This window comes from Macaca thibetana, chromosome 9 (genome assembly GCF_024542745.1).
Source record: "Macaca thibetana thibetana isolate TM-01 chromosome 9, ASM2454274v1, whole genome shotgun sequence".
Lineage (NCBI taxonomy): Eukaryota > Metazoa > Chordata > Mammalia > Primates > Cercopithecidae > Macaca > Macaca thibetana.
In genome coordinates this window covers 123056332-123074249 of record NC_065586.1, presented here as the reverse complement: position 1 = coordinate 123074249, position 17918 = coordinate 123056332, and the positions used below count along the sequence as shown (strand labels likewise).

Sequence of the window (17918 nt, the reverse complement as noted above, 5' to 3'; positions counted from 1 at the left end):
CTGGTGTGTGTGTGTATGTCTGTGTTTATGGTGTCTGTAACTGTGTGTGTGTATGTGTTTGTGGTGTCTGTATCTGTGTATGTTTGTGTATGTGCATGTGTGTGTTTATGGTGTCTATATCTGTGTGTGTGTGTGTGTGTGGTATATCTATGTATGTGTATCTGTGTTTGTCGTGTATCTGTGTGTGTGTTTGTGGTGTCTGTATCTGGTGTGTGTGTGTGTCTGTGTTTATGGTGTCTGTAACTGTGTGTGTGTATGTGTTTATGGTGTCTGTATCTGTGTATGTTTGTGTATGTGCATGTGTGTGTTTATGGTGTCTATATCTGTGTGTGTGTGTGTGTGTGTGGTATATCTATGTATGTGTATCTGTGTTTGTCGTGTATCTGTGTGTGTGTTTGTGGTGTCTGTATCTGGTGTGTGTGTGTGTCTGTTTATGGTGTCTGTAACTGTGTGTGTGTATGTGTTTGTGGTGTCTGTATCTGTGTATGTTTGTGTATGTGCATGTGTGTGTGGTGTCTGTATCTGTGTGCGTGTGTGTGTGGTGTATTTGTGTATGTGTATCTATGTTTGTGTGTACGGTGTATCTGTGTATGTGTATCTGTGTTTGTGATGTATCTGTGCGCATGTGTGTGTGTGTGTGGTGTATCTGTGTATATGTATTTGTGTTTGCGATGTATCTGTGTGTGTGTGTGGTGTATCAGCGTATGTGTATCTGTGTGTGTGTGTGGTGTATCTGTGTGTGTGTGCGCGCGTGCACATGTGTAGTGTATCTGTATATGTGTATCTGTGTTTGTCGTGTATCTGTGTGTGTGTGTGCGCGCACGCGTGTGTGGTGTATCTGTATATGTGTATCTGTGTTTGTCGTGTATCTGTGTGTGTGTGCGCGCACGCGTGTGTGGTGTATCTGTGTATGTGTATCTGTGTTTGTCGTGTATCTGTGTGTGTGTGCGCGCGCGCGCGTGTGTGGTGTATCTGTGTATGTGTATCTGTGTTTGTCGTGTATCTGTGTGTGTGTGCGCGCGCGCACGCGTGTGTGGTGTATCTGTGTATGTGTATCTGTGTTTGTCGTGTATCTGTGTGTGTGTGCGCGCGCACGCGTGTGTGGTGTATCTGTGTATGTGTATCTGTGTTTGTCGTGTATCTGTGTGTGTGTGCGCGCACGCGTGTGTGGTGTATCTGTGTATGTGTATCTGTGTTTGTCGTGTAGCTGTGTGTGTGTGCGCGCGCGCGCGCATGTGTGTGGTGTATCTGTGTGTGTGTGTGTGTGTGGTGTATCTGTGTGTGTGCATGTGTCTGTATCCGTCTCTGTGTGTGTGTGCAGCTGTCCCCTCTCCAGATGCTTTGAGAGCAAGACTCGCCCTCCATCACCCTCAGCTCAGCGCCCTGCCCTGGGTAGAAGGAACTGAGACAGTCGCAGGCCTGTCCTCCAGCAGCCTGCCTGCTGGGCAGCACTGAGAGATAACTGACAGCCCGTCAGCAGTGCCAGCACCTCAGGCTGCTCCCGACGCTCCTGACGGAAGCACCTCTTCTTGATTCAGTCCCGCACCTCACGCCCTGTCCTCTGGCTGCCCACTCCTACATCCGCTATCCTGGAAACGGTGTTCTCTTTTGCACAGATTTACATTACTTGGAGCTGAGAAGTCAAAAGTCACTGATGATGTTTTGCTCTTTGCCAGCTGGTGAAACCCTCTTTCCTCTTGCTATCTAGTGAGTCCCTCTAATTTATTCAAAAGTAGCTACTGAGCACCTACTATGTGCTATGCAAATACAGGGCACTGCCCCTACTGCAGACATAGGGCAGACCCTCACAACCTCCCCGGCCAGGGGTTTAGCTTCCATTGCCAACGGTCAGACGCTAACTCCACGGTCTCTTAGAGAAATATGCAACCGCAAAGTTCTCATGGGAGAAGTCCTGAGCACACTGCAAGGCATCCTGGGACCACAGTCTCAAGGGTCACGGAGCAAGGGATGTCGGGGCTGAGACCTGCAGGAAGCAAGAGAACTGCAGACCTGTCCCCACCCCAGGGAGGTGGAGCCCCCAGATGCTATGGGAAGACAGTGGGGAGGCTGGGGTGACAGGGACTGTGGTCTATCCGAAGGATGGGGGGCCTCCAGAGGGGGGCTCAGGAACAAGAGTTAGGCTCTGACCTGACACCCTGTGGCTAACAGGGAACGGATAGGCAGGAGTACAGAGCACCGTGAGGATGGAATGGCAGCAGGGCGGCCACCGCATGAACCCAGCTGGCTGCCAGGATGTGAACGCCACTATGGAGGGTGGGAAAGGGGACCAGCGTGGAAGTCAAACCAGCAGAACCACAGGGAGTTGGGGTAGGAGGAGGCGCAGCTTACAGAGACGGTGCCCCTTGCAGGCACAACCACTAGCAAGCCCCAGGGGTACCATTCCTTGGCACAGGAAGACCCGCTCCAGGCAGAGCTGCCTGAAAGGCAAGCACCCATAGTAGGGAAGGAAAGAAGAGTCCCAAAGAGAGGCAGAAGGGTCCACTCTGAGAGCTCACAAGGGGACAGAGATGTCAGAGGTAACAGGGCAAACAGGAAACTGGGACGGGAGGATGCCCATGCAGCCACAGGGCTCCTGGCGGGAGACGGGGGCGGGGGCGCTCAGGGAGAGGGCCGATGCTGGGACACAGAAGGGCAAAGATGAATGAGAGAGGAAGTCCAGAAAGTCCACATACACAGAGACAGATGCATTACTCAGGGTAGGACTGTTTCTTGGTGTTTCTTTTCTTTCCTTTTTGTTTAATATATTTTTTTCTTTTTCCTTTCTTTTTAAGACATGAAATTCCAGATCGTGGGAGGGAGAGTTTGAAGGAAGGAAGAACCACCAATAGAAAGCGGTCCCCAAAGAGGTATCAGGGATGGCACCCAGACAGGAGCCCATGTACCACTGCCCAGAATGTGCATTTCACTAGACAACTGACCACAAAAGGCAAGTGGGAGCTAAATCCTGCCTCTACTCGCTCACCAAGCCACAGGCCCTGGCACTATCTTCCTACTCACCCAGTTGATGAGGCCCCTTTTTCTTTTTTTTTTTTTTTTTTTTCTTTTTTTTTTTGAGACAGAGTCTTGCTCTGTTGCCCAGGCTGGAGTGCAGTGGCGCCATCTCGGCTCACTACAAGCTCCGCCTCCCAGGTTCACGCCATTCTCCTGCCTCAGCCTCCTGAGTAGCTGGGACTACAGGTGTCTGCCACCACGCCTGGCTAATTTTTTTGTATTTTTAGTAGAGATGGGGTTTCACCGTGTTAGCCAGGATGGTCTTGATCTCCTGACCTCGTGATCTGCCCGCCTTGGCCTCCCAAAGTGCTGGGATTACAGGCGTGAGTCACCGCGCCCGGCCGATGAGGCCCCTTTTTCTAATTCACACAAAAGCACCCTGAGCTAACAGCAGCTCCAGACCTGCAGAATAGGTAAGCAGACAGATCTGCAAAGGGCCAGGCACTTCCTCACCCTAACCCCTGGCCCTGGCCTCCAGGAGAGCAAACCAAAGCCCAGACCCTGACAGAAGAGCCTGAGGAATCGGCACCGTGGCTGACGGGGAGCTGGTCTTCCCTGGACACCAGGATGCAGCTAAGAGTTTCTCAAATCTCAGGAGTCTGAGTCCAAAAGCCTCCCTGGAGAATGAATGTCCACAAAATAAATCTAACAGAAAGATGCTCTTTGAAGGACTGCAGGATGTGGTGAGGTCATTCACAGAGGTCAAAGGTTAAGACATGAGGATGGAACACCTAACATTTAATATTAGAAATCCTGCATTTCAAACCCTTTCTCAGAAACGCCAGCCTGCTCAAATATCTTAATACATAAACTAATGCATTAGTGACACAATTAAATTTATTACCACACACTTTAAAAATGGAAATTAAATGTTCCTGATTACCCTGTGTTTTGAATGCTTTCTCACAGGAGAAAAAAAGTGCATTTGGCGTTGACATTTGCTTACCCAGAATAACTAAAAACAAAGAAGATTAGCATACATTCTATCTCAACAATAGAACCAGATGTCTGGAGTCTTCATGAACTCACTGTCCACATAAAATGTCCCACAACTCTAGGTTCAGAATAATTTGGATTAAATATTCAGGATTGTGTCTATTGTAAAGAGGAAACATGTTGGCATAAACCAAAAATCGGCCAAGGCCAAGTGGTAAGCTCAAGAGACAGGAGGCCCATGTGGACAGAGGGGTGAAAAAATCCAGCGGCTCTCTCTGAAGATGAGTATCTCCTCCATGTCCCTTCTGCTCCTGGGACCGCTAACAGTCACTTGACAGACAAGCAAGGATCAGGTTAAGCCTGGGCTGCTGGTGATAAAATGAGCTCTGGTGGGCAGCGCCCTGCAGTCCCGGCGGCTGATCTGTGCGGCTGCACTCGCTGGCCACATTGCTCACCTCTGACCTGAATTCCACCCACCAGTGGGCCCTGGAGAAAATTCAGGTTCAAGGTAAACAAGCACTAGTCATGTTGCCTAAGGCCATTCTGATTCAGGAAGTCACCTGTGATCCCCTATCACTGTTCTTGTCCCTCGGTTCTCACTGTGACTTGGAAATGCCCACTCCTCCCAGAAGCTGAAGGAACTGGACCCCTGGGCATCAGCCCAAGGTTCTCTGGCTTCAAAGATCTTGGCCACACACCAGTGAGCCTGGCAGCGACAGGCTTCGGGTCCTCTTTCCCAGCGATTTCCTGCTGGCCTGACACCAAACTCCACTCTCCCTGAATGACTCTAATAAAAGTTTATCAAAACTCTGATGACTGCAAAAGAAACTGGAGATCCCAGGGCAGCCCCAGCTCGAAGCACTGAAGGATCGGCTGGCAACCTTTGCATGGTGTCCCCAGCCGGAGAGTGACTCCGATCTAAACAGCCCTAATTGGACCTCCCTATGGTTTTCAATTAAAGTGCAAATAGGGAGGGCTGTTAATTCAGGAGAAGATGGGTCCTGGGTCAGCTGAAAATTGCTCTGTCTGCAGAGGCCACATCTCATTAATGTTCTGGGTTGGGGTTTTTGTCCTGCTACTGTTTGCCAGAGACAGGGGTAGTTCACGCCAGAGGAAAGCTGGAGGTCCCTGCAGAGCCCTAGGAAGGCTCATTCTCTATAACATTCTTCAGGCTCATTTCACATTCTCCTTTAGAACAGTGGGAAATGAATCAAGGTAATTGTTTTTTAAAAGTCTAGTGACATAAGGTAGCTGGACGATGAAGCAGGTCTGTTCGCCTAAGCTCTACTGCGTTTACGGCCAGTCTGCACGGATCAGGGAGTGAGACGGTCAAGTTCTGAAGGTGACTGCCCCCTGGGCTGGAGGCGGGGCCTCAGTCACAGTTGTTTCCTGGCAGCCCTCCTGGCCAGCCAAGTGCCAACTGTCACCAGCCCGAGGTGATTGATTCATTCCTTCTGCCAGCAGCAGGTCAGCTGCTCGGGAACGTGTCAGTGCAGGATTAAAAACGGTGAGTGTGAGGCGGGGGGTAGGGGAGGAGAAATCACTTAAATGACAGAACTCAGGGGAGCAAGTCTGCACAAATGAAGTCACCTTCTTAGGGGGACCAGCAGGGGAGCCCCAGAACAGGCAGTAATTAGCACACAACATGGGCAGAGGGGAGTTACGCCTACCGCCTGCACGTTCCTCTGAACATCTAATCCGACCCCACTCTCCATCCAGGAGCGGGCTCTCAGCAATGTTCACAAAGGTGATGTGCCAGAAAACCGTCGTGCACCGTACATGGGGGCGACCGTCACACACATTCTCCACCAGGACCACTGTCACCGTCACCATCTTCACACCATCATGATCAACATCAAACTAAAACGCAACCCAGACAGCACTGTCCCAAACGCATGCAAATACACACTGATGGAAACAAAATAGGAAAATACGTACCCTGCCCCTTGTGGTTGACTTCTTTGGCAGCGATGACTTTGTTTATAACAGTCTGAAGGAAGTCATTCTCCCCTGCCACCCTGGGTGAAAAACGGGATGACATGTTCAGCGGCTTGTGTCGAATGGCGTCGTCCAACGCGAGCCTGGAGGGCACGGGACGACCAAGACCACAGGAGACAAAGGGGCACAGAGACCCATGGGTCACGGTAACAAGGGAACATAAGAGATCATCGTCACCGAGTGTGAGAGGGAGGCATCATGAGTCAACGCACGACAAAGGATGGGAGAGGTGACAAGAGAAACAGGGAAAAGCATTGATCAGGAAAATGCTGAACCATGAGAGGGAACAGAGCAAACGAGGGCAACCCTCTCCCCAGGAAATAAACGTGCACCAGGCCTCCACTGCGTCTCCATCAGACGCTTGTGTTTAAAAAAAGGAGCTTGTCTGAAAGCCACATGGGTGAAAGGCATTTAATCCCAAAGAATGTTTATGGCCATTCCTCCAATTTCAATAATTCTGAACATAGCATAAGTCAAGGGGCAGGTGATCTAAAGGGAAACGCAAAATCGAGATTAGGAACCTAACTGCTTGCAAAGGCTTTCTACTCTACTCTCTTGGACTATGTACACAATAGACCCTAAAATGACTACATGTGAGAAGAATGGCACCATGTTTGGAGAACACCACGACCTATTCTCATGTGTGGCGCCATTATGAACACAGACCACTCATATTTTCAGGGTCCGTGAATCAGGAGCCTATCACAGATGCTGTGCTATACGAGAGACTAGCTGAAAACAGGTAGCATATGCCCAAATAGAAATACCATGTAGCACAGCAAAGTGCGCTATGAAATGAACAAGAAAATAGACAGCATGGCCATAATGTTTAAAATCAATCCTGGGAACAAGGACAGTGCTATCCATCACTGGAGCCACAAGACTCAAGGGAACTGAAGACTGTTGTCATTTACTTCACCAAGTTAAAAAAGACAGGGAGGAAGGGAGATGTGCAATGTGCTTCCTTCCCTAAAACCAACCCTGTGAGATAATAAATCAGTTTTAATGGAGCAAAAAACGGTTTCATTAGCATGACATTTCCCAAAGAACTGGTTTCATTGCTTATTTTGCTATTAAAAATCATGCTGTTCTTTTGTTTCTAACACTGCAAATATTCATCTATTAGTCTTCCTTTAATGGAGCACGGAGTCACAAATTACATAAGAGGTACACATGGAATAATGTATTTTCCAAGTGGACATTCCACTACAAGATAGAAAAAGATGGCAGCAAAGCACAGGCAATCTCAAACAACTCATAACATGTTCTGTGAAAATCAGTGAATCTAAAACTAATAACCTCCCTAACTTTTCAAACAATCCCTCAAGTTGGGTTTGTTTGTTTTGGGATTTTTCTTTCCTTTTTTTTTTTTTTTTTTTTTTTTTGACTTTTCACAGAGGACACTAGCAGGCAACAGGTAATTTCAACTTAGTGGTACATCTGGGCATCAAGAACCTCTGAGGTCTAATACATAATACAGCATTCAAAACAGTAGGGGCTGCATTATTTCTCACGAGAGAATGAGGCAATTTAATATTATAATTTTACAAAGGTGTATTTTATTTATGACCTCAATATCTGCCCACGTTCCATGATACTGTTCCCCTTGTTTGCTAAGGAAACTTCCAGATTCTGCAGCACTGCGTTCCTTTTATAAACTCTCCTCACTGGGTGGGACGACAAAACAACATTATCCAGCAGAGCTTTCTGCAGTGGTGGAGACGTGCTGTGTACGTACGGCCCAGGACGGTGCCACTGGCCTCCTCTCCTGCTGAACACTTGAAACAGGACCAATGTGACCGAAGAACTCAATGTTTAATGCTACTTCATTCTAATTATTATTATTATTATTTTTGAGACAGAATCTCCCTCTGTCACCCAGGCTGGAGTTCTGTGGCGTGATCTCGGCTCATTGCAACCTGTGCCTCCCGGGTTCAAGCGATTCTCCTGCCTCAGTCTCCCAAGTAGCTGGGATTACAGGCGCCTGCCACCACGCCCGACTAATTTTTGTATTTTTAGTAGTTATGGGGTTTTGCCATGTTGGCCAGGCTGGTCTCGAACTCCTGACCCTCAGGTGATCCTCCTGCCTCAACCTCCCAAAGTGCTGGGATTACAGGCGTGAGCCACTGTGCCCAGCTCATTTTAAGTATTTTAAATAGCCACATGGAGCTACTGGTTACCACACTGGACAGGAGAGTAAACCTAAAGCATTTAAGCCACAAAGAGACCTCTGCCTCTAGTGGTGCATGGTGAGATACATATAACTTAACCCTGACTCCCAGTTCAATAACGCAGGGTTTGCTGTTATTCTTATGACAGGAAGACAGCAAAATCTCCTACTGAGCTGTACAAAAAGCTTTAGGGTGCCACCTGACCAGATCGCCTGCCTGCAAAGAAAGTCATACTCTTCCTGTCCTAGCCAGTGGCACTCAAGTCCCAGAGGAGTCGGGTGGGGTTGAGTGCGGTGGCCCATCACCAAGGATGCATGGGGCAGAGGGAAGCCAACCTCACATCTCCGGACCCCCAAGGACAGGACTCCTTCAGCCACCCAATTACTACCCGCCTCCGAAACCCTTCAGCCAACAGCTGAAAACAGTAACATTTCTAAAATCTAAAAATGTGTTTCAAGTCTGAAATCGATTAAGAAGAGAAATGAGGGAAAAGTAAAACTGCAGAGCACTATGGCAGGGGACCACCCTTACCACGCACTCTCCCCTAACATCGCCCCCCAACCCCACAGCCAGGAGGAAAAGCCGTCTCTTACAATTCACCTCAACCGTTTGGATTCCTTTTCTCTCCTCCTCTGTGAGGAGTAGGAGTGCCCTTAAGTGGCCAACGACAATCATCTGGGTACACTCTTGCTTCCACACGAGGGAAATAAATGCCAATTCTTTCCACCAGTTCCCTGGGTTCTACCCACAAATCAGATAATCAATTTAATGAATCTCCTCCAAGAGCTTTTTCTCAGCTTCTGTGCCTCTTTAAAGACTTCAAGTCAGAACTAGAGAAAGCCGAAAAACGAGCACAGATATGCTCCACTCTAAGCAAAAACCAAGAAACAAAAATCAGCAGCATGATTCTATGCTTTAAAGCATTATTTCCCGCTTTAAAATAATTCATCATAATTTTGTTTGGTTTTCTATTTTAAACACAGCAACCTTCTATGATGAATTTGGAAGTATTGTGCTTTGAAACTACAAATAGCTACTAGAATAAATCAATTATGTAAAGAAACGTTCAGGCTCAGAGAAGAGTCATAATTCTGTGCCTTCTACATGATCAGGCAGGTAAAATCTTCTACTTCCAGGACCATAAACAAACTTTGACCCAGGATTCTTACGGCTACAAAAAAATTCCATGTACTACAGCAGTGACTAAAGAGGTTTTTCATACTTATAAAATAATCAATTCTTTCTTAGGTTTATCTATTTAATTATAAAGATAACTATTACAAGCCTATGTTTTCCACATTATATCTGGCTAAGTACTTGAATTGCTCCATACTTACGGCTGAAAAGGAATGAAATGCTGCTTATCTTCGTCGTCTACTTTTCCATTTATTATATCTGTTACATCCATCACTGGAGACAAAAAGAGAACAGAGATTGTTTTGGCTTAAATGCTATAATCACAGAACACAAACAAACAAACAAAGGAACATCAGAATATCTTCTAGCAAACAACAGCAAAAGCTGTTTTCTCATCGTCAAGTCTAAATTATGTCCATGCTTGAAAGACAAATTAAGTTATCAGAAAACGCTGGCCCAAATGGAAGTGGGGCTCAAATGGCAGAGTTCCATTTAATAATTTCCTTTGCCTATTATCCAACTGTCACCCTAGAGCTGCCCTGTCCAATACAACTTTCTGTGATGATGGAAAATGTTCCATAACAATGAGTAACAAAAATGTGACAGCACAGGCCGGGCGCAGTGGCTCACATCTGTAATCCCAGCACTTTGGGAGACCAAGGTGAGCAGATTGCTTGAGCCCAGGAGTTCAAGACCAGCCTGGGCAACATGACAAAACCCCTATCTCTACAAAAAATACAAAAATTATCCAGGCATAGTGGTGTGCACCCGTAGTCCCAGCTACTCAGAAGGCTGAGATGGGAGACTTGCTTGGGCCCAGGAGGTGGAGGATGCAGTGAGCAGAATTCACACCACTGCCCTCCAGCCTGAATGACAGAGACCCTGCCACAAAACAAAAGAAAAAAATGTAGAAAGCATGATGGAGGAACTGAAAACTTACTTTTACTTCATTCATTTAATTTAAATTTAACTAGTCACATGTGACCAGTGGTTACCATGCTGGCCAGCACTGTTCTGAAGCCTCACGTTAGTGCATTCCCCCAAACAATTAAGCAAACAAGTAGCTACCATTTCCCAAGCACCCACCACATGCTGGTATCTGTCGATGCTCTTACAAGAGGACACTTCAAGGCAAATCCTCAGAGTTACCTACCATACTGATGAGAAACTGAGGCTCAAAGACAGGCATGAACAAGCACGCTCAAAAGTCTACAGCTAGAAAGTCTCCAAGACCAAACTCTTTCAATACTATTAAACTGCCTTCACAAACACATCCCCCTGGGAGGTCCAGGCTTGCTAACATCACAAGAAAGGCTAATATCCTTTGCAATGTTCTTGTGTTAAAAAGACATCCCCTGATTACACTCAGGAGTAAACCCAGACACACTGTCTACCTTTCAAACAATTCCTTTTGCCCTTGGTCATGACAGAACAAGAAAATCCAAGAATAACCCCAGATGGCCCTGGTCACTTTCCCTGTCTCTGCTACTGCTCAACCGCCACGCCGGACTTAAGAAAAGAGAGGAAGATGCCTTGTTTATTTTCTTTGCACAAGACCCTTCCCCAGAAGGGTCTCTGTAGCCCAGGGTCTCTATGTTCAGGTAAGAGGATGAGTCTAAATATACTTTGTCCAATACACGAGTAATCATACATTGAGATTTTTCCTTTCTACCATCACCATCACCACCCTCCAAAAAGGGGGAGGGACATGTAGAACCAAAAAAGCAGAATTCTCATCCCCTGCTTGCCCTGGTGGAGCCCACGGGCCTCAGTATTGTGTCCTAAGGGACGACACCCACACTCCACTGAACCAAGGGGACTCAAAGAGCTAAGAGCCCACAGCTGTGTTTGCAGATACAGGTCAAAGAATCCCAAATACCTTGGAACATCAAATGACAGCTGCTCAGAAGATGCATGGTCTGGACACCGGCCCTCACCTGGCCTGGGGGAAGACTTTACCAGCTTCCACCACTCTTGGGGTTGACTGACCCACATGCGACTGCTTTTTACCACATGCGACTGTGGAAAGCACCCACCTTTTTACCTTTTTCCAAGACACCTGAGACCACCAGTTCAGCATCCTTCATTAACTCATTTGGGCAGCAGCCCACTATGAGCCAGAACCAAGGTGGTCTGACCCGGGCAAGCCAGCCCTCACATGCCAGCTGGTCCTGGGTGGCCTTGCTGGGTGCCTGCAGAGCCCCTCTCTGCCATGGGACTCATCTCACTGGCTGACCATGGGACTCCCTTGCCACATCCCCAGTGCCCAGCCCTGGAACACAGGACCATGTGCAGGAAGGCAGCAAACAAGCAGGAAACGCAAGCAGAGCCTGAGCACCCACAGGTGGAAAACAGCCCGAGTCCCGCACCCATCCTGATCCTCGAGGAGAAGGCCTGGACGTCACCAGTCATCACTGCTCATGGCGCTTCCCGCACCCATCCTGAGCCTCGAGGAGAAGGCCTGGACGTCACCAGTCATCACTGCTCATGGTGCTTCCCGCACCCATCCTGAGCCTCGAGGAGAAGGCCTGGACGTCACCAGTCATCACTGCTCATGGTGCTTCCCGCACCCATCCTGAGCCTCGAGGAGAAGGCCTGGACGTCACCAGTCATCACTGCTCATGGCGCTTCCCGCACCCATCCTGAGCCTCGAGGAGAAGGCCTGGACGTCACCAGTCATCACTGCTCATGGCGCTTCCCGCACCCATCCTGAGCCTCGAGGAGAAGGCCTGGACGTCACCAGTCATCACTGCTCATTGCGCTTCCCACACCCATTCTGAGCCTCGAGGAGAAGGCCTGGACGTCACCAGTCATCACTGCTCATGGCGCTTCCCAAACACTCTCCTGCCTGCTCTCCCGCACACAGCCCCATGTGGAGGGAGTGCTCCCTGCAGTTTGGACAAGATGTCCCTGACACCAAAGGAGGAAATAAAGGTCTTGGGGGGAAAACTCCCCCAAACAGCCAGCCCAGGGTCTCCACATTCAGGTAAGAGGATGGTGAAAAGACAGAGTCCAGCTGAAGTCAGTGCAGCTCTGTGAGGGAGAGGCCGGGCAGACACACGGCACCGCATGATGCTGGAATTCAGCGGGCAGGAGAAGGAAGGAGGCAGTGGTGTCAGGACAAGAGTGATGGAGGCACAGGGCCAGCAAAGGCAGGAGAGCAGAAGGCGGGAGGTGAGAAACGTCTTGCAGGGAGAGGGGCTGACGGCTCAGCCCCGCTGGTGGGGCTGCATCAGGACGACTTGCTCGCGGCAAATGGACCCCCACACCCTGCGAGTCAGCAACTGCGCTGCAGAGGCTGCCCTGCAAACAGGCACGGGTGGGATGCTTTAAGCTCCAGGATGCTCACTGCGTAGCTACACCGCAAGGCTGAGATACCCTCAGAGCCCAAAGCAAAGGCCTGCTGCAATCACAGGGCTACAGGCTGCAGACACTGAGAAGCCGAATTTTTGAATAACACTTAATAAAATGACATGTTCATAAGATAATGCTACGTTTGTTAGAAAGATAAAAGTATACGCAGTGCAAACATACTACTGAACTGCACACCTAAAAGTGGTTAAGATGGCAAAAAAGGGACTAAAAAGACATTGAAAATCCATCAGTAAATAAACGAACACATGGTAGGATGTGATATTGTATTTAAAAATCATATGCCACACACAGAAAAAAAAATTTGGAAACAAACATATCAGAATAAACATGAGGTACTACCCCGGCTATGTAAAACTATGGATAATTTATTTAACTACACTTTTCCATAAAATTTCCATTATTTTTACAATTTTCTATCTTTTAGAAAGAGATAGAAAAGGTTACATTATAAAAAGGTTAAAAAACAGAAATGTGACCCATTATTTTCAACCAAAGACTAAGAACTGTCGCCTTAAAGGCCCATGAACACTTTTCTCATTTTGAGGAACTGAACTCTGCTGACACAGACATGCAGAAGTCATTCTAAAGAAAGCCTCAAAATTAAATTTGCATGTGGAAACTGAAGTTGCATACGAACAGGCAGAATACGATTACCAAAATGTTGATCAACCTTCTTAGATGTGGGAAGCAACCCTTCTATCCCTTCTTTTTTTTTTTTTTTTTTTGAGACAGTGTCTCGCTCTGTCGCCTAGGTTGGAGTGCAGCGGTACACTCATGGATCACAGCAACCTCAACCTCCCAAGTTCAGGCAGTCCTCCTGCCTTGGCCACCCCAAGCATGAGCCACCATGACTGGCTAATCTTTGTGTGTGTTTTTTTTTTTTTTTTTGGTAAAGATGGGGTTTCACCATATCGCCCAGGCTGGTCTCAAACTGCTGGACTCAAGCAATCCACCCACTTTGGCCTCCCAAAGTGCTGGGATTACAGGTGTGAGCCACTGCACCCGACCGAGTGTCCTTTCTCAGTAACAAAGAGAACATCTGGTTGGACGACACAATGAATAAGTTAGAAGCAAATCCTATTTAAAAAAATTCCCCAGATGTGCTGGACGCCACCACGTGATAAGCAGGGCAGGGCGGGGGGGCGGGGGGCAGGTGGTCTGGTGGCAGCAAACTGCCAGTCACTGAGTGGCCCATAGTGACAAACAAGTGATTTTGGTTAAAGCAGAGATTCTGGTTTAACTGGACAGGAGTGTGGCCTGTGCAACAATTTTTTCTTTTTGGGAGTGGGGTTGCAGGATCTGACTGTAGCCCAGGCTGGAGTACAACAGCACGATCATGGCTTATTTGCAGTCTGGACCGCCCTGGGTTCTGGTGATCCTCCCACCTCAGCCTCTCGAGTAGCTGGGACCACAGGTGAGTGCCACCAAGCGCCCAGCTAACTTTTGTAATTTTTAGTAGAGACAAGGTTTCGTCATGTTGCCAGGCTGGTCTTGAATGCCTGGGCCCAAGCAATCTGCCTGCCTCAGCCTCCCAAAGTGCTAGGATTACAGGCATGAACCACAGCATCTGACCAAGAATTTTTACTGAAAGCTTGCAAGATTTTTCTCATATTCAGTTAGGATTGAGAACCACTGCATTAAGATACTTACTTTTTGTGCCAAAAATTTACATAGATCACATAATGAAATGTCTCAGAGAAGAGTTTCTAGTAGGAAACTGGAAATTCCACAAGCAGAATGATCAGGTCTTTACTTTTTTTTTTTTTTTTTGAGACAGAGTCTCGCCCTGTCACCCTGGCGTGATCTTGGCTCACTGGAACCTCCGCCTCCCCAGTTCAAGCAATTCTCCTGCCTCCCTCCTGAGTAGCTGGGATTACCGGCACCTGCCACCACGCCCAATTAACTTTTTTGTATGTTTAGTAGAGACAGGGTTTCACCATGCTGGCCAGGCTGGTTCCGAACTCCTAACCTCGTTATCAGCCTGCCTCGGCCTCCCAAAGTTCTGGGATTAGAGGTGGGAGCCACTGCACCGGCCCTGTGTGTGTGTGTGTGTGTGTGTGTGTGAGAGAGAGAGACACACAGTCTCGCCCCGTTCCCCAGGCTGGAGTACGGTGACACAATCTTAGCTCACTGCAACCTCGTCCTCCCAGGTTCAAGCAACTCTTCTCCCTAGCCTCCTGAGTAGCTGGGACTACAGGCATGCACCATGCCTGGATAATTGTTTTATTTTTCATAGAGATGGGGTTTTATCATGTTGGCCAGGCTGGTCTCAAAACACCCAACCTCAGGTGATCCACCCACCTCGGCCTCCCACATTGCTGGGATTACAGGTGTGAGCCACTGCACCCAGCCAGATTCTTACTTGCAATGTACAATCACACACCAACTGAGCAGGTCTAGGAAAGCTGGCCCCTCTGGAGTGAGCACAGAGGCCACAAAGACTCAGTGCTCAGAGCTTGGGACTGAGGCATGAACACGACATCCCCACTCAGGGCATGCAGTGGAGCTAGGCAAACCAGCAACTGCTGAGCAACTGTGACACCAGAAAGGACAGAGAACTCAAAGGACCTGGAAACCCAACATTAACAGCTGCAGGCCTGAAATCTTCCCACAGAGGAAAACAAAAGCCTATGGGTATCTCTGAAGCACTTCACACAGGTTCGTGCAGGTTCACACAGGTTCAAACAGGTTCACACAGGTTCATACAGGTTCACACAGGTTCATGCAGGATCACGCAGGTTCACACTGGTTCAGAAAGGTTCACACAGGTTCACGCAGGTTCCCACAGGTTCACGCAGGTTCACACAAGTTCACACAGGTTCAGAAAGGTTCATGCAGGTTCACACAGGTTCATGCATGTTCACAGAGGTTCACGCAGGTTCACACAGGTTCATGCATGTTCAGAGGTTCACACAGGTTCACATAGGTTCCAGAAAGGTTCACACAAGTTCACGCAGGTTCACACAGGTTCATGCAGGTTCGGAAAGGTTCACGCAGGTTCACGTATGTTCACAGAGGTTCGCACAGGTTCAGAAAGGTTCACACAAGTTCACGCAGGTTCACACAGCGTCACGCAGGTTCAGAAAGGTTCACACAGGTTCACGCAGGTTCACGCAGATTCACACAGGTTCACACACGTTCACAGAGGTTCACATAGGTTCACGCAGGTTCGTGCAGGTTCATGCAGGTTCACACAGGTTCTTTGCAACCCCAAAATGAGGGGGGACACCCCATGTGCCAGTCAGAGCAGAGCAGCAAGAAGAAGCCACACTCCAGAGAATTCACGAGCAAAACGACAAGGGTAGAACTTGGCCCCAGGTGGGCTTTCAGAAGCCCCAATATCAGTGGGTGCCAGGGACACAAGACAGGAAAGGAAGGAACCAGAGACCAGTTCCGACAGGAGGAACCAGGGACCACAGGGGGTGTCCGTGTGGTCAGCAGATATCAGGGGACAGAAGTCCCTGGTGGCCGCACAGCCAGGGATCCAAACTCCAGTGACCAGATGTAGTGTCTCAGCCAACACTACACAGGTGGGGGCTCCAGAAACAAGGAACTATGTCCCAGGTGCCCGCTTTACCCCAGTGAATAACCTGGGCTTCCGTAATTCATGGAGAACTCCAGGAGCTGGGGGGCCCAACCTAACTCTAGACCCCACCAAGCAAGCGTAAGTGAGCATGTGAGAAACAGTGAAAGGCCACAGTGGTGTCAGCTGAGCCCATGCCCATCAGCCTCTCCATCCATTAGTACCTAGACCTTCATGGACTGTCAATCCAATGAAAACTGAAAAATATTCCAAATTTTTAAATTCCAAAAATTTTAATCAAAAGAAGGTAAAAACTGTCAGCCTGTGGTCTAGATTTCACCTTTAAGAAATACAACTACGCATTCGTAGGCACTTATGACATAATCCATCTTGTAATCTAATAACCAGAGAATCTGTAGGTCTGCTGTTGAAAAGAGGAGCGACTTCCGTGTGTTATCAAAAATGTCTCTGATTGCTCAAATGGAGCCAATTATGTCTGAGACAAAAATTAAATATTTTCTTAAAACTACCATCAAGATGGAAAAGAAAAAAAAAAAATCCTGGAAAATGACAGGTAATTAAATATAACACTAGATTACATGTAAAAGATGCTACAGGCTCTGACAAATAGAGGGGCAATTTTCAAGTATGTATTCCAGTCATGAGATGAAAATGTTAGCAGGGCATGAGGGGGCGCGCCTGTGGTCCCAGTTACTCAGGAAGCTGAGGCAGGAGGATCACTTGAGCCCAGGAGGTCAGGGCAGCAGTGAGCTGTGATCACACAGCCTGGGTGACAGAGTTAGACTCTGTCTCTTAAAAACAAAAAGACAGAGAGATGAAAATGCAAAAGGATTTCCCCAGCCCAAGGTTGTGGGGACTTCAGAAAGAAAACCTCACCCTCACCATTTCACTCACAAATGGTAAAATCATTGGAACACTCCGTTAGTTAGCTCTATGGGTAAACTGAATTCAAGTAAACTGAATTAATATGCTGCTCTCATTATGTCTATATCACTGCTATGGCTTACTTCTTATGATATAGTAAATCATTTAAATGACTTGAAATATTTTTCCAAAAATTCCAGGCAGAGCACATAGGAATTTTAGGATGGTGAAGCTACCCAGTGGCACTACAATGGGGAATATACAGTATTATTCAACTGTCGAAACCCACACAAGGCACAACATCAAGAATGAACACTAATGTAAACTATGGACTTCACAGGACGACGATGTGTCAATGTGGTTCACCAACTGCAAACAATGTACCAATCTATGGGGGATATTGATAATGGGGACGCAGGGGGAAGGAAGGAGAAATATATAGGAACTGTCTATATTTTCTGTTCAATTTTGCTTGAACCTAAAACCTTTCTAAAAATAATGTTTATTTAAAAGGCAGGGGGGGAATGGACTAAGTTCAGAGTTTCCTGGTAGCCAAGGCAAAGAACGTCTTCCACGGCTGTTCATACAAAAAATCCAGCTGTGTGTCAAGAATCAGGAACCTTTCCCACATGAATATTCACATGAATCCCAAAAATCACAAACATAAAATAAATATCAGAGTGCTAAGTAATGAAATTGTAGCAACCATTAAAGAGAGAAAACCACTTCCCAAAACTATGAAAAATGAGAGTGACATTGAAATAGGGCAAATAATTAGAACTTCCTGGTATGCCTTTATCTTTCCTCAACAGAGATAACTGGTCTTTCACATTCCTCGTGCTGTCACCAAAAATAACAGAGCACCAACATGGCGGAGGAAG

At 47.6% G+C, this 17918-nt stretch overlaps 1 protein-coding gene across 1 annotated transcript in view; it reads right to left on the bottom strand.

Moving 5' to 3' along the window:
* The window catches only part of DOCK1 (dedicator of cytokinesis 1), a 557083-nt gene that overhangs the window by 446046 nt on the left and 93119 nt on the right, over positions 1–17918 (bottom strand). The window contains 2 exon segments of the mRNA XM_050803710.1: positions 5887–6029; positions 9455–9527. Of these exon segments, the coding sequence (XP_050659667.1) occupies positions 5887–6029; positions 9455–9527 (216 nt within the window).